General features: G+C 52.3%; 1 protein-coding gene across 1 annotated transcript; it reads left to right on the plus strand.

Annotated features, from left to right (window-relative positions):
* The first annotated feature begins 14,575 nt into the window (after nucleotides 1–14,575).
* Nucleotides 14,576–15,234, plus strand: LOC112885339. The gene is made up of 2 exons (XM_025950977.1): nucleotides 14,576–14,821; nucleotides 14,917–15,234. The coding sequence occupies exons 1-2, from the start codon at nucleotides 14,576–14,578 to the stop codon at nucleotides 15,232–15,234; spliced, it is 564 nt and encodes a 187-aa protein (XP_025806762.1).
* Nucleotides 15,235–16,130: the final 896 nt, after the last annotated feature.

The following is a 16,130-nucleotide window of genomic DNA, read 5'->3' on the forward strand; positions in this document are numbered from 1 at the left end:
CTAGTATAGTTCTAGCCATACCATTAAGAAACCACCCAAAAATATTACCCCTATCTCCGTAACTAAATTATTTCCGATTCAAGCTCAACGATGAAAGCTTTTAGTTCTTTCGCATGATTGTGTGTTTGTTTGTTTGCACCGTAGGACACGGAGTGAACGAGGAAGGTCCCGACTGTGACCAAGCGAATGAGGACCAGTTCTGCAACCCCGAACCCGAGGGACAGTGCTTCGATCAGGACCTCCCGCAAGGATTTGATGATGGCAAGTTCAATCCCGCCCTTTGATGCATGTTTCTGTCCTAGTTTTTATAAACACAACCCAGTGGCCTGTTTTATTAAATTGCATGGTTTTGCTTGTCGAAAACCTAGTAGGATAGCCACCCTCATTGGTGATAACCATACCTTGACCACTTGATTTTATAAAGGAAATGTGTGTGTATGGGACGAGATAAAATGTGGTTTGAAAAGACGATTCAGACGGGATGGATGGCATTTCTGTGTGAATTGCCGTGGGTGTGCTCGTACCTGTGTGGTAGAGCGAGGAAGGAAGATATCCATCTTGTCACCCCTAAGGACCGAGTTGATGTGTCATCTCACCTAGCTTCCTGTCGTGCAAACCACTTGACCGTTGTATGGGCAACGGCTTAGCCTAACCCCCCTAGTTAGTCTGATAGCCATCGGGAGAGCTGAGAGCAACGGGTGATCAAGGAGAAGGGATAAGCTCTGTGTGACTTATGCCCCGGTTAAACTTCGGAGGTAGGTCGAATGACCCCTTGATGGATCCCGTGGTGGCTAGTCAGGTCTAGCTAAGGTGGGTAATGGCTATGTTGGGATCTGCACCGATACTAAGGTGATCGTGCTGTGGTACCCCACCTGTGGGTAAAGTTGCACACCTCTGCAGAGTTAAAATCTATTCGAATAGCCGTGCCCACGGTATTGGGCAAGTTATGGTGTGGTCACATAACTAGTGTTTCCCTCTGGGAATGGTTGAGCTAGTGTGGGTTGTTTGGAAAGTGTCCGGCGGTTGTGCCGTGTGCTACGGCGGACGGGGAGTCCGGTAGCGGCTTAAGACTTGGATCCTGTGTGGATCAACACCAAATGCTCTTTGGTACTTAAAAGCTTGTTTTGAAAATTATTTTTAAATGAACCCTTGCACATAACTGAGTTTTCCGTAAATGAACCCTAACCTTACCCTTGGACTGTCCTGTGCATGGATTTCTGTTATAACCTCCCCGTGGGTGTGATTGGACTTGCTGAGTATATTTGTACTCACCCCATTCTTACTTCTTGCAGCAGAAGATCCAGACTACATCCCAGAAGACGTCGAGTAGGGTTTCGTCCTGCACCCAGTCTTGCCTGTGGCTAGGGCCACCGCTGGAGTTCCGCATGGCGCAAGACTCTGATGATCCTCTTTTCGTAGCCAGTGTAGTAGTATGGGTTTTAGTTGTAATCCTCGCGATAGTGGCGCTTCACTGCCCATTACCGCGTAGAGTTGTACGGTGATGTACCATCTGATGTAATAAAAGTGTTATCAGCCTCCTGGGACTGATAAAGCATCACTTTTAAGTCTTCACTGATGGGGGACGCTTCAGGTGGTATCAGAGCCGTAGACTGGCCGTAGGACGTGACCCTAGACACGAGACCCTTTTTCCAGACCCTAGGACATGTTCTGACTTAATTTTTTCTGCACAAACACTCACCACTGGTTCTTGCCCTGTTCCAGATGGCTGACAATTGATGGGTTGACGGAATCTGCCACGCAGAGCCCGGCCTTCCTAAGTTATTGATACTCAGCCTGGAACGCATCAGAGTTATGGAACCACCAGAGTATGCCTACCGAGAATACACCTCCAAGGGCATCCTTCGGTGCGACATGATGATTTTTTTGGGAAAGAGCACCCGCTACCCTGATGTGGACCCCTGGTTCATATCCACCTCTGGCTTTCGCTTCCCTGACACCTACCGAAAGGCCGCCCATAAAGCCCTGCGACGATTGCGCGTGATCTACAAGCACCACCTTCAGCGGACTCCCATGGGATTTTTCCCACCTACTGAAGGAAGAGGACGCACTTGGATTTCCCGGATGAGAGGACTCGGACGAGAAGAAGAAGACCTAGAAGATACGGTCTCCCACCTATCCATCTACCTTACCGGCTTGGATGAACTCTACCGCGAACAGGCGGCACAACTGAGGCAGCTAATCCATGGGGCTGAAAAGGCAACTCAGGAACTGGAAGAACAACAGATAAGAGCCGCACGCGCCGAGTATTCCTTAGCCGCCCTCCAAGCCCAGATGCAGGAATATGAAAACCGCAGAGGAATAGGTGGATGGATAGAGGAAGAAGAGGAGCCCGAAGAAACCCATTGGGATAAAGGTACTCAGACCGAAGATGAGGTAATGGATCGGTGCCTCCCAATAAAGAAGCGCCCTATCAGAATCGAGGAGGAATCCCCATAATAGGAGTAGTACTCTAAGCTAGAATCCTACCCTAGTAACCACGTACCTATGGGAACTGTACCCCCCCATGTTGCAACAATAAATGTTACCTACCCCTTTTGTACCTGTGCAAAATTTGTTTACCCTGTCCTTGTTTCAGATGGCTGAGGAAGGATGGACCCAGGGCAATTGCCAAGCTGCACCTGGCTTTCCCAGCCTTTTGATCGACGCCCTGGAAAGCCTTAGCGTTACGGAACGCCCAAGGTACTACAGCAGAGAGTACGAACACCATGATACTCTCCGCTGCAGGGTGATCCTGGTCATCGCCAGGAGCAACCGCTACCCCAACATCCAGCCGTGGCGAGTGACTGCCACAGGGTTTAGGCACCAGGACACCTACCCCATGACCGTCAGAAAAGCACTCCGTTACTTATGCCGGATTTTTGAAGGACACCTCGCCGCCACAGCAGTAAGGTTCTTCCCGCCGGCCATCAGAACCCCAGTTTGGGAAGCACGCATGAGAAGTCTGGAACGCCGCCGCCATGAAGAAGGCCCTCTGTACCAAGTGGCTACTTATTTAGCCGCCTTGGACCAACTCTTTGATGAGCAAGCCAACCTTCTGAGAGAGCAGACCCATCGAGCTGAGCAAGCAGAGCTCGCAGTGAGACTGCAGCAGATCCGAGCTGCCCAAGCCGAGGCAAGGGCCGCAGCCGCGGTCAGCAGCGAAGCAGTCGCCCAAGAGAGCCTCAGGCAAGCCCGAGACCGGCGTATGCAAGAGTGGACCCAAAGTGGAACACCAGTCCCGGCAATCGGAGAAGACCATGTTTTACTTGGGACGCCCATCATAGGATGGGGACCACTCTTTGGAAACGCACAAGCCCCACACGAGAACCCTAAAAGTTCTGCTGCCGCCGTCGAAAGGGATGCTGCCGCGCAACCCTTGACAGATGGGAACCCAGAGGATGGCGGGCAAGGATTGCTCACACTCCCCGCCCCAGAAGAAGGCACGCCTCGCGAGTGAAATAACCGACGCCTCCCTAGCAATGTACCCCCAGCCTCTTTCGCTTAAGACGTGCCCTTAAGCGTGACCCTGGACGGGTAGTACGAAACCTAGCTTTACCCCCAAGCTGTACCCCCCTTGCAGTACTGAAGTTGTTTGTGCTTGTTGTGATGTTGTGTGCTGGTTTGTTGTGCTGTTTGTCTGTGTGACTACCGGCAGAAGGTAGATTCTGCCTTATATACGAATTAAACAACTTAAACATCACATAATCGTAACCCCAATCTACCCAATCAACAGGTGACTCCCCGGAACGTCGCGAGGGCCTCCCGTAGCCGGAACCCCGCAGCCGCCGGTGCCGGAGCACAGCCTGTTGAACAAGACCCTCCTTAGGGAGAACAGGAAGTAAGCCAGAACCGAGGAGAGAATCAAGGAGGAGAGCAACTACCACCACCTCCACCCCTCGGAGACTTGGCACAGATAATCCACAACCAGACCCTTATACTGGAGACACTGGCCAATGCCCTCATTAATCGGCAACCACGAGGGCAGAACATGAATGACAAGCTGACGGCTTTTCTAAGGACCAAGCCGCCCACCTTTGCCGGATCCTGCAACCCTTTGGATGCGGATGACTGGTTACGAGTAATCCAGAGAAAACTCGAACCGTTCGAATGCCAGGGCCGAGACAAAGTCCTTCTGGCAGCCCACCAACTCACCGGAACCGCATTAGCCTGGTGGGAAAATTACTGTGCCACAGCCGAGGATGCCTCTACCATCACTTGGGAGGAATTCGTGAGAGAGTTCCGCCGTTATCACAACCTTTCGGCCACCATGAAGCGCAAGGCGGATGAGTTCCGCGCCCTGTAGCAAGGAAGCTTGACGGTGGAAGAGTACACCCACCGGTTCATGGAGTTAGCCCGATATGCACCGGAAGAAGTGAACGACGATGACAAGAAACAAGACATGTTCAAGAAGGGACTCAACCCAGAACTTCGGACCCTGCTTACCCCTCAGATCTATCCGGACTTCAATACCCTGATGAACAAGGCTATCCTTATGGAAAGGGCCAAAGCCGAAGAGAGGAAGGATAACAAACGCAAATTCCTGGAGAGTAAGGCCCGCCAATAGGACCGCTTCCAAAAGCCGAGGAACTTCAGCTACACTGCACCAAGATCTCAGGCCCCAATGCAGTATAGGACTCAGTCTCAAGTGACAGGACCACGGGCCCCCGACACACAGCCTAGGAGCCAGAGTACCATGAGGGCCCCGCAGAGCACTACAAGCCTGGTCGCCTCCGATAACAACAGTGTCAAGGCCTGTTTTAACTGCCGTGAGACAGGGCATTTCATCGCCAATTGCCCTTATGCCAAGAATAAGCCGGCTACATCAGCCTTCTCCAACACGGTGAATGGACCCAGACCAGCCCTGACCGGTGCCAACCGAGTGCCCCTCCGCAACAACGACAATAGCCAGCAGATGAAGCAGCCCCAGCAATCGTTTGGACGAGCCCGCGTCAATCACATCGACGCGCAGGAAGCTCAAGAAGCTCAGGGCGTAGTGCTCGGTGAGTACCTAGTCAACTCCGCTCTGGCAACAGTACTATTTGATTCTGGAGCATCGCACTCGTTCATATCCTCAAGCTTTGTGGAAAAACACAAAATACCTACAGTACTACTAAAAACACCCCTATTAACCCAGACGCCTGGAGGCGACATCAATTGTCAATTAGGTTGTCCACGGGTAAGGATCAATTTAAGTGGGGTAGAATTCCTAGCAGACTTGGTAGTACTTAAGTCTGGGGGAATAGATGTGATCCTCGGGATGGACTGGTTAAGCCGACACAATGGTCTCATAGGCTGTACTGACAAAGTGGTACACCTAACAAACCCCGAAAGAGTACGAGTAATCTGCCATACCCGGGAAAGTGAGTTTGACCCGATGGTGTTTAGCATGGAAGCCAAGCCCTTAGAGGGAGTCCCGGTAGTAAATGAATACCCAGATGTATTCCCCGAAGAGTTTCCCGGTATGCCGCCGGACAGGGATATAGAGTTCATCATTGACCTTATCCCTGGGACCTCCCCTATAGCCAAGAGACCCTATAGCATGGCGGCCTCTGAGTTGACGGAATTAAAGAAGCAACTAGAAGAACTGCAACGGATTTGCTTCATCAGACCAAGCTCGTTGCCTTGGGGAGCCCCAGTCCTGTTTGTTAAAAAGAAAGATGGGAGTATGAGGTTGTGTGTAGATTACCGGGCACTGAATGAGGTTACCATCAAGAATAAGTACCCCCTCCCCAGGATTGATGACCTTTTCGATCAGCTAAATGGAGCCAAGTACTTTTCCAAGATCGACCTAAGGTCGGGGTATTTTCAGCTTAAGATTAGAGAAAGTGACATCCCTAAGACAGCTTTTGTCACCCGTTACGGGCAGTTTGAGTTCACCGTAATGTCCTTCGGACTAACCAATGCCCCTGCCTATTTTATGAATCTCATGAATAAGGTATTCATGGACGAGCTAGATAAGTTTGTCGTAGTCTTTATCGACGACATACTTGTCTACTCCAAGAGTATTCAGGAACATGACCAACACCTGCGGGTAGTATTGGAAAAGCTGAGAATATATAGGCTATATGCCAAGTTTAGTAAGTGTGAATTCTGGCTGGAGAGAGTAGCTTTCCTTGGTCACATTCTGACCGCGGAAGGCGTAGCTGTGGACCCAGAAAAGGTCGAAGCAGTTTTCAACTGGCAGCGACCGACTAATGTTAGTGAAATCAGAAGCTTTCTTGGATTAGCTGGGTGCTATCGGAGATTTATTGAGGGATTCTCCAAGATAGCCCGACCCATGACAGAGCTTCTTAAGAAGGAGAAGAAGTTCGCCTGGACAGAATCTTGTGAAAGAAGTTTTCAGGAACTGAAGCAAAGGTTAACAACCGCCCCAGTGCTAACCCTACCAGACATTCATCGGGACTTTGTCATATATTGTGACGCATCCCGACAAGGATTAGGGTGTGTGCTAATGCAAGACGGGAAAGTCATTGCATATGCTTCCCGCCAACTCAGGACTCATGAGCAGAACTATCCGACCCACGATTTGGAGTTTGCAGCCGTAGTGCATGCCATTAAAATTTGGAGACATTACCTGATTGGAAATAAGTGTGAGATTTACACCGACCATAAGAGTCTGAAGTATATCTTCACCCAGCCGGATTTGAACCTAAGACAAAGAAGATGGTTGGAGTTGGTCAAGGACTACAATTTGGAAATTCATTATCACCCCGGAAAAGCAAACGTGGTAGCCGATGCCTTAAGTCGGAAATCCTATGGACCCAAAGATGACCATCTGCGTGAGGAAATGGCACGATTAAATGTGCACATTGTTCCTCGAGGTTCCAGCCATGTGCTGAATGTCCAATCGACACTAGAAGATAGAATTAGAGAGGCTCAAAGCTCGGATCAAGAGTTAGTAAAGATCTGCAAACAAACTGGAGAAAACAAAGCACCGGGTTTCAGAGTAGACGATAAGGGAACGTTGTGGTACGAGAATAGGATTTGTGTACCCCAGAATGGAGACTTCCGGCAGATAATCATGGACGAAGCCCATAACTCGGCCTACTCCATCCACCCAGGATCCACCAAAATATATATGGACATAAGGCAAAAATATTGGTGGAATGGAATGAAGGCGGATATTGCACGATTTGTGGCCCATTGTGATACTTGTCAAAGAATCAAGGCCGAACACCAAAAGCCAGCAGGGTTACTCCAACCCCTACCTATTCCGGTTTGGAAATAGGATGAGATAGGGATGGACTTTGTAGTGGGTCTACCTAGAACACAGAAGGGACACGATTCCATATGGGTAATAGTGGACCGACTCACCAAATTGGCTCATTTCATACCCATGCGAACTAATTACGGTGGAGAAAAACTGGCAAAGCTTTATGTGGAAAATATAATAAAGTTACATGGAGTGCCTAGAAGAATTGTCTCAGATAGAGGAACCCAATTCACCTCTAGGTTTTGGAAAAGCTTGCATCAAGCCATGGGCACCAAGTTGGATTTCAGCTCCGCATATCACCCACAGATGGATGGTCAAACCGAAAGGGTAAATCAGGTCATGGAAGATATGCTGAGAGCATGCGTCCTGACTTATGGAAAGGATTGGGAGCAGAGCCTGCCTTATGCAGAATTCTCGTACAACAATAGTTACCAAGCCAGCTTGGGCATGTCGCCATTCGAAGCTCTCTATGGAAGAAAGTGCAAAACTCCCCTAATGTGGTCGGAAGTTGGAGAACGTATCTTAATTGGACCCGCACTCATAAAAGAAGCAGAAGAAAAAGTAGCGGAAATCCGCGAGAAATTGAAAGCAGCTCAATCCCGACAAAAGAACTACGCAGAGAAGAAAAGGCGAGGAATAAGTTTCAACCCAGGAGATTTTGTTTATCTCAAGGTCTCACCTATTCGATGAACGCGGAGGTTTCAGGTACAAGGTAAATTGGCCCCTCGATACATTGGACCGTATCAGGTTCTGAAGAGAGTCGGAGCAGTGGCATACTGACTGGAGTTACCAGAAGGAATGTCGGATATACACCCAGTATTTCATGTTTCGCAATTAAGAAAGTGTTTGAGAGTACCCGAGGGAGAACATGTGCCGGTGGAAACAATAGATCTGCAGCCGGATCTGCGATACCAGGAAGTACCGGTCAAAATTCTGGACACTGTCACTAGGAGGACAAGAAACTCCGAAGTACGGATATGCAGGGTTCAATGGAGCAGACACGGAGTAGAGGAAGCAACTTGGGAACGTGAAGAGGCCCTAAAGAAGGAGTTTCCCCATCTGTTTAGGAGCCAGTCGAATCTCGAGGACGAGATTCATTTAAGTGGGGTAGGTTTGTGACGCTCTGAAAATTATTAAATCGAACTACGCATTAAAATCTTTCGATCAAAAACCTGATCGTCGTCAAAGCCCATCCTAACCCCCTCCGTTTTTCCCCGCTATCCTGACAACCGACATGAACTCGACCGTCGTCCCATCCCGCACCGCTCGGTGGCCTGTCGCCCACGCGTAACCACCCGCCGCGATCGGTGCCGACGCGATTTCCCTTTTCTTTTCCCCTTGCGCAGCGTGCGAGTGTCGCGCGCGCGTGGCCGACCAACCGCGGTCGCCGCCGCGATCGGCCCCGATGCGACCCTCTCTCTCTCCTTCTTCTTTTTCTTTTTTCTCCCTCCCATTCCTTTTCTTTTCCCCTTTTTCCTTTTTCTCTCTCCCTTTTCCTTCTTCCTTTCCCCTCTTCCCTCCTGCTTGGCTCCTGCACGCGCGCCCGGCCGCACCCCGCCGCGCTAGCCGCCGGCCGCCTCCCTTTCCCCGCGCGCACGCGCGCCCCTGTGCTCGGCCGCCCGTGCCCACGCGCGCGCCCGCGCGTGCACCGCGTGCCGCGCCGCCCGCCGTGCCGCCCGTCGCTTGCACGCGCACGGCTGAGCCGCGACGTCGCGCCGCCCGTCGTTGCCGCGTTCCGCCCCACCGCGCGCGCCGTCCCATCCTCGCTCCTGTGCCGCACAGCACCCGGCCCCTCGGCGCCCACGCCGCACGACGACGACCCAAGCAGCCGGAGCGCCATTAATGGCGCCCCGCGCTGCCCGCCGGCCGCCACCATCCCGTTCCCCTCCGCCCCACCGCCCTCTCCCTCTATAAATTGCCCCCCCCCCCGCGCAGCTCACCCTCCCCACGGCCTCCACCACCGCTTCCGCCCCCTCCCAAAGCTTGCAGCGCCGCCGCCGCCCGCGGTTCTGCCGCCGCCCGCCGCCCACCGTGGGCACGCCTCCTCGCGCCGCCCTGGCCCGAGGTGAGGCCGGGGATTGAATCCCCTCCCCTCCCTCTCCCTTTCCCCCCATCCCGAGCCATTGCCGCGCCCTGGGCCGCCGGAATCGGCCGGCGCATGGGCTTCCCTCCCCCTCCTCTGTTTCCTGTGGGGGGAGGAGGAAGAAAGGGGATTTTGCCCAAAGACCCCCCCTTCTCTCTATTTCCCATGAGCACCCCCCTATTCACTCCCTTTTGCAAAAGAAGCCTCGCTCTTTCTATTATTTCAAACCGAACCCTCCATTACATAAACCTAGAAACACTCGACACCCTTTAGCAGGCCCTGAGTATTTCTAGGGTTTGCAAAAAGGTCCTTACTCCCTCCGGATAATTGCGAATGAGCCCCTGGACCCCTGTTTAGCCCCTGAAACCCCCTTTACCTCGTCACTTTATGCGCCAAACGGTCTACGATCGACCTGAAACTTTACCACACCCTTTCTAGTATAGTTCTAGCCATGCCATTAAGAAACCACCCAAAAATATTACCCCTATCTCCGTAACTAAATTATTTCCGATTCAAGCTCAACGATGAAAGCTTTTAGTTCTTTCGCATGATTGTGTGTTTGTTTGTTTGCACCGTAGGACACGGAGTGAACGAGGAAGGTCCCGACTGTGACCAAGCGAATGAGGACCAGTTCTGCGACCCCGAACCCGAGGGACAGTGCTTCGATCAGGACCTCCCGCAAGGATTTGATGATGGCAAGTTCAATCCCGCCCTTTGATGCATGTTTCTGTCCTAGTTTTTATAAACACAACCCAGTGGCCTGTTTTATTAAATTGCATGGTTTTGCTTGTCGAAAACCTGGTAGGATAGCCACCCTCATTGGTGATAACCATACCTTGACCACTTGATTTTATAAAGGAAATGTGTGTGTATGGGACGGGATAAAATGTGGTTTGAAAAGACGATTCAGACGGGATGGATGGCATTTCTGTGTGAATTGCCGTGGGTGTGCTCGTACCTGTGTGGTAGAGCGAGGAAGGGAGATATCCATCTTGTCACCCCTAAGGACCGAGTTGATGTGTCATCTCACCTAGCTTCCTGTCGTGCAAACCACTTGACCGTTGTATGGGCAACGGCTTAGCCTAACCCCACTAGTTAGTCTGATAGCCATCGGGAGAGCTGAGAGCAACGGGTGATCAAGGAGAAGGGATAAGCTCTGTGTGACTTATGCCCCGGTTAAACTTCGGAGGTAGGTCGAATGACCCCTTGATGGATCCCGTGGTGGCTAGTCAGGTCTAGCTAAGGTGGGTAATGGCTATGTTGGGATCTGCACCGATACTAAGGTGATCGTGCTGTGGTACCCCACCTGTGGGTAAAGTTGCACACCTCTGCAGAGTTAAAATCTATTCGAATAGCCGTGCCCACGGTATTGGGCAAGTTATGGTGTGGTCACATAACTAGTGTTTCCCTCTAGGAATGGTTGAGCTAGTGTGGGTTGTTTGGAAAGTATCCGACGGTTGTGCCGTGTGCTACGGCGGACGGGGAGTCCGGTAGCGGCTTAAGACTTGGATCCTGTGTGGATCAACACCAAATGCTCTTTGGTACTTAAAAGCTTGTTTTGAAAATTGTTTCTAAACGAACCCTTGCACATAACTGAGTTTTCCGTAAATGAACCCTAACCTTACCCTTGGACTGTCCTGTGCATGGATTTCTGTTATAACCTCCCCGTGGGTGTGATTGGACTTGCTGAGTATGTTTGTACTCACCCCATTCTTACTTCTTGCAGCAGAAGATCCAGACTACATCCCAGAAGACGTCGAGTAGGGTTTCATCCTGCACCCAGTCTTGCCTGTGGCTAGGGCCACCGCTGGAGTTCCGCATGGCGCAAGACTCTGATGACCCTCTTTTCGTAGCCAGTGTAGTAGTATGGGTTTTAGTTGTAATCCTCGCGATAGTGGCGCTTCACTGCCCATTACCGCGTAGAGTTGTACGGTGATGTACCATCTGATGTAATAAAAATGTTATCAGCCTCCTAGGACTGATAAAGCATCACTTTTAAGTCTTCCCTGATGGGGGGACGCTTCAGGCTCGAACCGCCCAAGGAAGAAGAAGAACAAGAGGAACAACGGGGGCCCCCTCATAGCTGCCGCTGACCGAAAGGGAGGCAGGGCGGCCATCGGGGAGACCCCTGATCTTTTCGAGAAGATGCTGGAGAAGCCATGCCCGAACCACATCTTTCCCATCAAGCATCTGTATAAGAACTGCGCCCTCATGAAGAAGTACCTGTAGGGAGGTACCAAGAAGGGGGAGGAAAAGAAGAGGCTTGAGCCAGTGGACAGCGACGTCGAGGGAAAGGATGATGGCTTCCTTGATCCCGACGGCTACCTCATGATATTTAGAGGCCCAGCTGCTTATGAGTCCAGGCGCCACCAGAAGCTCACACGCTGGAGGTCTACATGGCCGAACCGGTGACACCTGCGTTTCTCCGGTGGTCGGAGTCGGCCATCACCTTCGACCGGTCCGATCATTCGAGTAGCGTCCCGTAACCAGGGAGGTGCCCACTCATGGTCAACCCGAGCATCGGCATGAAGCGCCTCACCAAGGTATTGATGGACGGGGGCAGCTGCCTCAACATCATGTACGTGGAGACCCTGGATGCCATGGGCATCGATTGGTCATGCATTCGGCCATCCGGGGTGCCGTTCCACGGCATTGTGCCTGGAAAGCAGGCGATATCGCTTGCGCAGATTGACCTGCCCATAACGTTCGGGGGTCCGACCAACTATAGGATGGACACCCTCACCTTCGAAGTGGTCGGGTTTCACGGATCCTACCACGCCATATTGGGGTGACCATGCTACGTGAAGTTCATGGCCGTCCCCAATTATACTTATATAAAGCTCAAGATGCCGGGCCCGCACGGGGTCATCACCATCGGCTCTTCCTTCCAGTGCGCCTATTAGTGCGGGTTGAGAGCTGTGAGCTCGCCTCAGCGGTCATCGCCTCCAAGGAACTTGCGGCCATCAGGAAGGAAACCGCGGAGGAGGCGCCAGACTCCAATCGGGCTGCCAGATCCTTCGAGCCTGCGGAGGGCGTGAAGGAGGTTTCTCATCAACCTTGAGAACTCCACGGACAAGAAGGTGTGAGTTGGCACTGCGCTCTCCTCCAAATAGGAAAGCGCACTCGTCGACTTTTTCCGCGCCAATAAGGATATCTTTGCATGGAATCCCTTGGATATGCCGGGCATACCGAGAGAAGTTGCCGAGCATGCCTTGAAGATCAGGCCAGGCTCTAGACCGGTCAAGCAACGTCTGTGCTGTTTCAATGAGGAGAAGTGCAGGGCCATCGATGAGGAGATTGTAAGACTTTTGGCGGCCGGATTCATCAAGCAAGTGTATCGCCCTAAGTGGTTAGCCAATCCCGTTCTTCTACAAAAAAAGAGTGGGAAATGGAGAATGTGTGTTGACTACACGAGTCTCAACAAGGCGTGCCCAAAGGATCCGTTTCCTTTGCCTCGCATAGACCAGGTAGTCGACTCAACCTCAGGGTGCGAAACCCTTTGCATCCTTGATGCATACTCTGAGTACCATCAAATGGCCATGAAGGAGTCCGACCAGCTCACGACTTCCTTCATCACCCCTTTCGGATCGTACTGCTATGTCACCATGCCATTCAGTCTGAAGAACGCAGGGGCCACGTACCAACGATGCATGCTCCGATGTTTCGGGGACCTCATCGGGCGAATCGTCGAGGCTTATGTGGATGACATCGTAGACAAGTTGAAACAGGCCGACCAACTAGTGGCGGACCTAGAGTAAGCCTTCGCTAGACTCCTGGAGAACGGTGTTCGGGTCAACCTCAAGAAATGTGTTTTCAGGGTTTCGAGGGGCATGTTGCTAGGTTTCATTGTTTCCGAGCGCGGCATCGAAGCCAACCGGGAGAAGATCGTGGCCATCACCAAAATGGGCCCGATCCACAAGCTTAAGGGGGTTTAGCGAGTCACAGGATACCTCGCAGCCCTCGGCCGCTTCAATTCGCGCCTCGGTGAGCGAGGTCTCCCTCTCGATCAGTTTCTAAGGAAGACCGATTGCTTTGCATGGACCTCTGAGGCTCAGGAGGCACTTGAAAATCTCAATACGCTCCTTTCAAAGGCCTCAATCTTGGTCTCGCCATCCGATGAAGAGCCAGTCTTACTCTACATTGTAGCAACAACTCAGGTGGTCAGCGCGGCCCTTGTCATGGAACGTGAAGATGTGGGGCATGCCCTCAATGTGTAACGCCCCGTGTACTTTGTAAGCAAAATCCTGGCTGATGCCAACACTCGCTACCCCCAGATCCAGAAGCTGTTGTATGCTATTTTGATCACCAAACGGAAACTGCACCACTACTTCGAGTCACACCCTGTGACAGTGGTCACATCTTTCCCTCTCGGTGAGGTCGTTCGTAACCCAGACGCCACCGGGAGGGTAGCGAAATGGGCCCTCAAGCTCATGGGTCAGTGGATCTCGTATGCCCCTTGGACAGCTATCAAATCCTAGGTGCTCGCTGATTTCATCATGGAGTGGACCGAGACCCAGATGCTGCCGGCAGCCGTCGACGAGGAATACTGGACGATGTACTTCGACGGATCGCTGATGAAGCAGGGAGATGGCTTGGGCCTAATTTTTTGTCTCCCCACTCGGCGTGCACATGAGGTGCGTGATTCGCGTTCATTTCCCCACCTCAAATAACGTGGCTAGGTACGAGGCACTCATCAACAGCCTGCGCATCGCCATTGAGCTGGGCATTCAATGACTTGACGTTCGAGGTGACTCTCGACCTGTCATCGACCAAGTCATGAAAGAGTTGAGCTGCCTCAACCCCAAGATGGCCGCGTACTGCCAAGGGGTTAGACAATTGGAGGATAAGTTCGATGGCCTCGAGCTCAACCACATCCCGCGATGACTCAACGAGGCATCCGACAAGCTGGCAAAAATGGCGTCGAGCCGCCAGCCTGTCCTGCTTGGCATCTTCACCAGCGACCACCATAAACCTTCGATCTGCTATGAGGAGCCAGGACGGGCCGAGGGCGAGCCGCCTGCCACTGGCTCAGGGGCTGGACAACTGCCGACCCTGTCTGACCCCGAGTTCATGCAGCTTGATGAGGAGTTGGCGGTGGAGCCCGACACTCCGGTCGACTGGAGATGGCCTTACCTCGATTACCTCCTCCGGGAGGTGGTCCCTACTGACCAAACGGAGGCTCGACGGCTCGCACGAGGTGGTCGTTCGCGGTCTGGGGACTCGATCTGGTCGGGCCCCTTAGGAAGGTGCCCGGGGGTTACACACACTTGCTCGTCATCATGGACAAGTTCACAAAGTGGATCGAGGCCCGGCTGATTGCGATGATCAAGTCTGAGCAGGCCGTGGAATTTTTCCTTGACATCATCCACTACATGGGAGTACCGAACTCAATCATCATGAACAATGGTACACAATTTATGGGAAAGGAATTCCTCAAGTTCTACGATGACTACCATATTCGAGTTGATTGGGCCGCCGTGGTGCACCCCTGCACAAATGGGCAAGTCAAACGAGCGAACGGCATGGTCTTACAGGGGCTCACGCCTAGAATCTTCAACCGATTGAAGAAATTCGTTGGGCGGTGGGTTACCGAGCTACCCGCGGTTATCTGGAGCCTCAGGACGTCCCCAGTCGGGCGACCAGTTTCTCCCCTTTCTTCATGGTCTATGGTTCTGAGGCAGTGGTCCTGACCGACCTAGACTATGGAACGCCCAAGGCCAGGGCGTACAACGAGCAAGGAGCAGAGGCGTCTCTCGAGGACGCGATGGACCAGCTCGACGAGGCATGCGATGTCGCACTACTTCGATCGGCCATGTACCAGCAGGCGCTGCGACGGTACCACAACCGTCGAGTGTGGGGCTGCGTGTTCAACGTTGGCGACTTGGTGCTACAGCTCGTCCAGAGCAACAAAGACCATCACAAGCTCTCCTTGCTCTAGGAGGGGCCCTTCATCATCGCCGAAGTTCTCCGGCCAGGCACCTACAAGCTATAGACCCCCGAGGGTGAAGTATTCACCAACACTTGGAACATCGAACAACTACGTCACTTTTACCCTTAGTAGTTTCCATGCTATGTAAATTTTCATGCTGAATGGTCGAGCGGTGCTGTGAAGAATTTCTCTTTTCACTCTGTTGCTCTTTTAGTGATGCCCGATCCCAACCACGGTAGGGGGTCGGGCCTCACTCGGGGGCTACCAGGGCCATACCCACTCAAAATCCCTTACTGCCAACCCATTCCTACAATCGGGGCAAAAGGATACAAGTTACGAGGGAGCGCGCTCTGAGTAGAGTTGGTCAGATTGTAGGAAACCCACGCCCCAGCGGCAACGGTGCCTCCGCTCACTAGCGTGATCCGAATCCACTCAATTGCATACTCTTCTCCCATTTCCCCTATATTAGGAATAGTCGGGCGTTTTCAAATTTCCTCACCAAAGGCCCTCCCGTCCAAAATTCAAAAGTTTAAAAGTTGGTTTACATAACTTTGGGCGTCAAGGCCCAGGTCACCACTAAAACTAAACTAACTACTTAAGAACGATCTCTTCCTCCATGCTTGCAGCCAAGACCTGCGCAAGGGGGCCACCTCTTCCTCGATCTGGTTCAGCTCGGCATCATCATAGCCAAGTGCGAAGCCTTGGCTCATCGGCTGCAGGTCGATGTTCTCGTAATGGGAACACGCGATCGTGAACGATCACTGCATGCTGAGGTGTAGCGCCCACTTCGCCATCCTGCACGCAAGGTCCGCGACATTGCTGACCTGGACCGCAAGCGAGCTCGTCCTCAGCTCCAAGGTCATCTTGAAATCATTCAGCACCAGCCCAACGGAAGTCCGCAAGGT

This window comes from Panicum hallii, chromosome 3 (genome assembly GCF_002211085.1).
Source record: "Panicum hallii strain FIL2 chromosome 3, PHallii_v3.1, whole genome shotgun sequence".
Taxonomy (NCBI): Eukaryota; Viridiplantae; Streptophyta; class Magnoliopsida; order Poales; family Poaceae; genus Panicum; species Panicum hallii.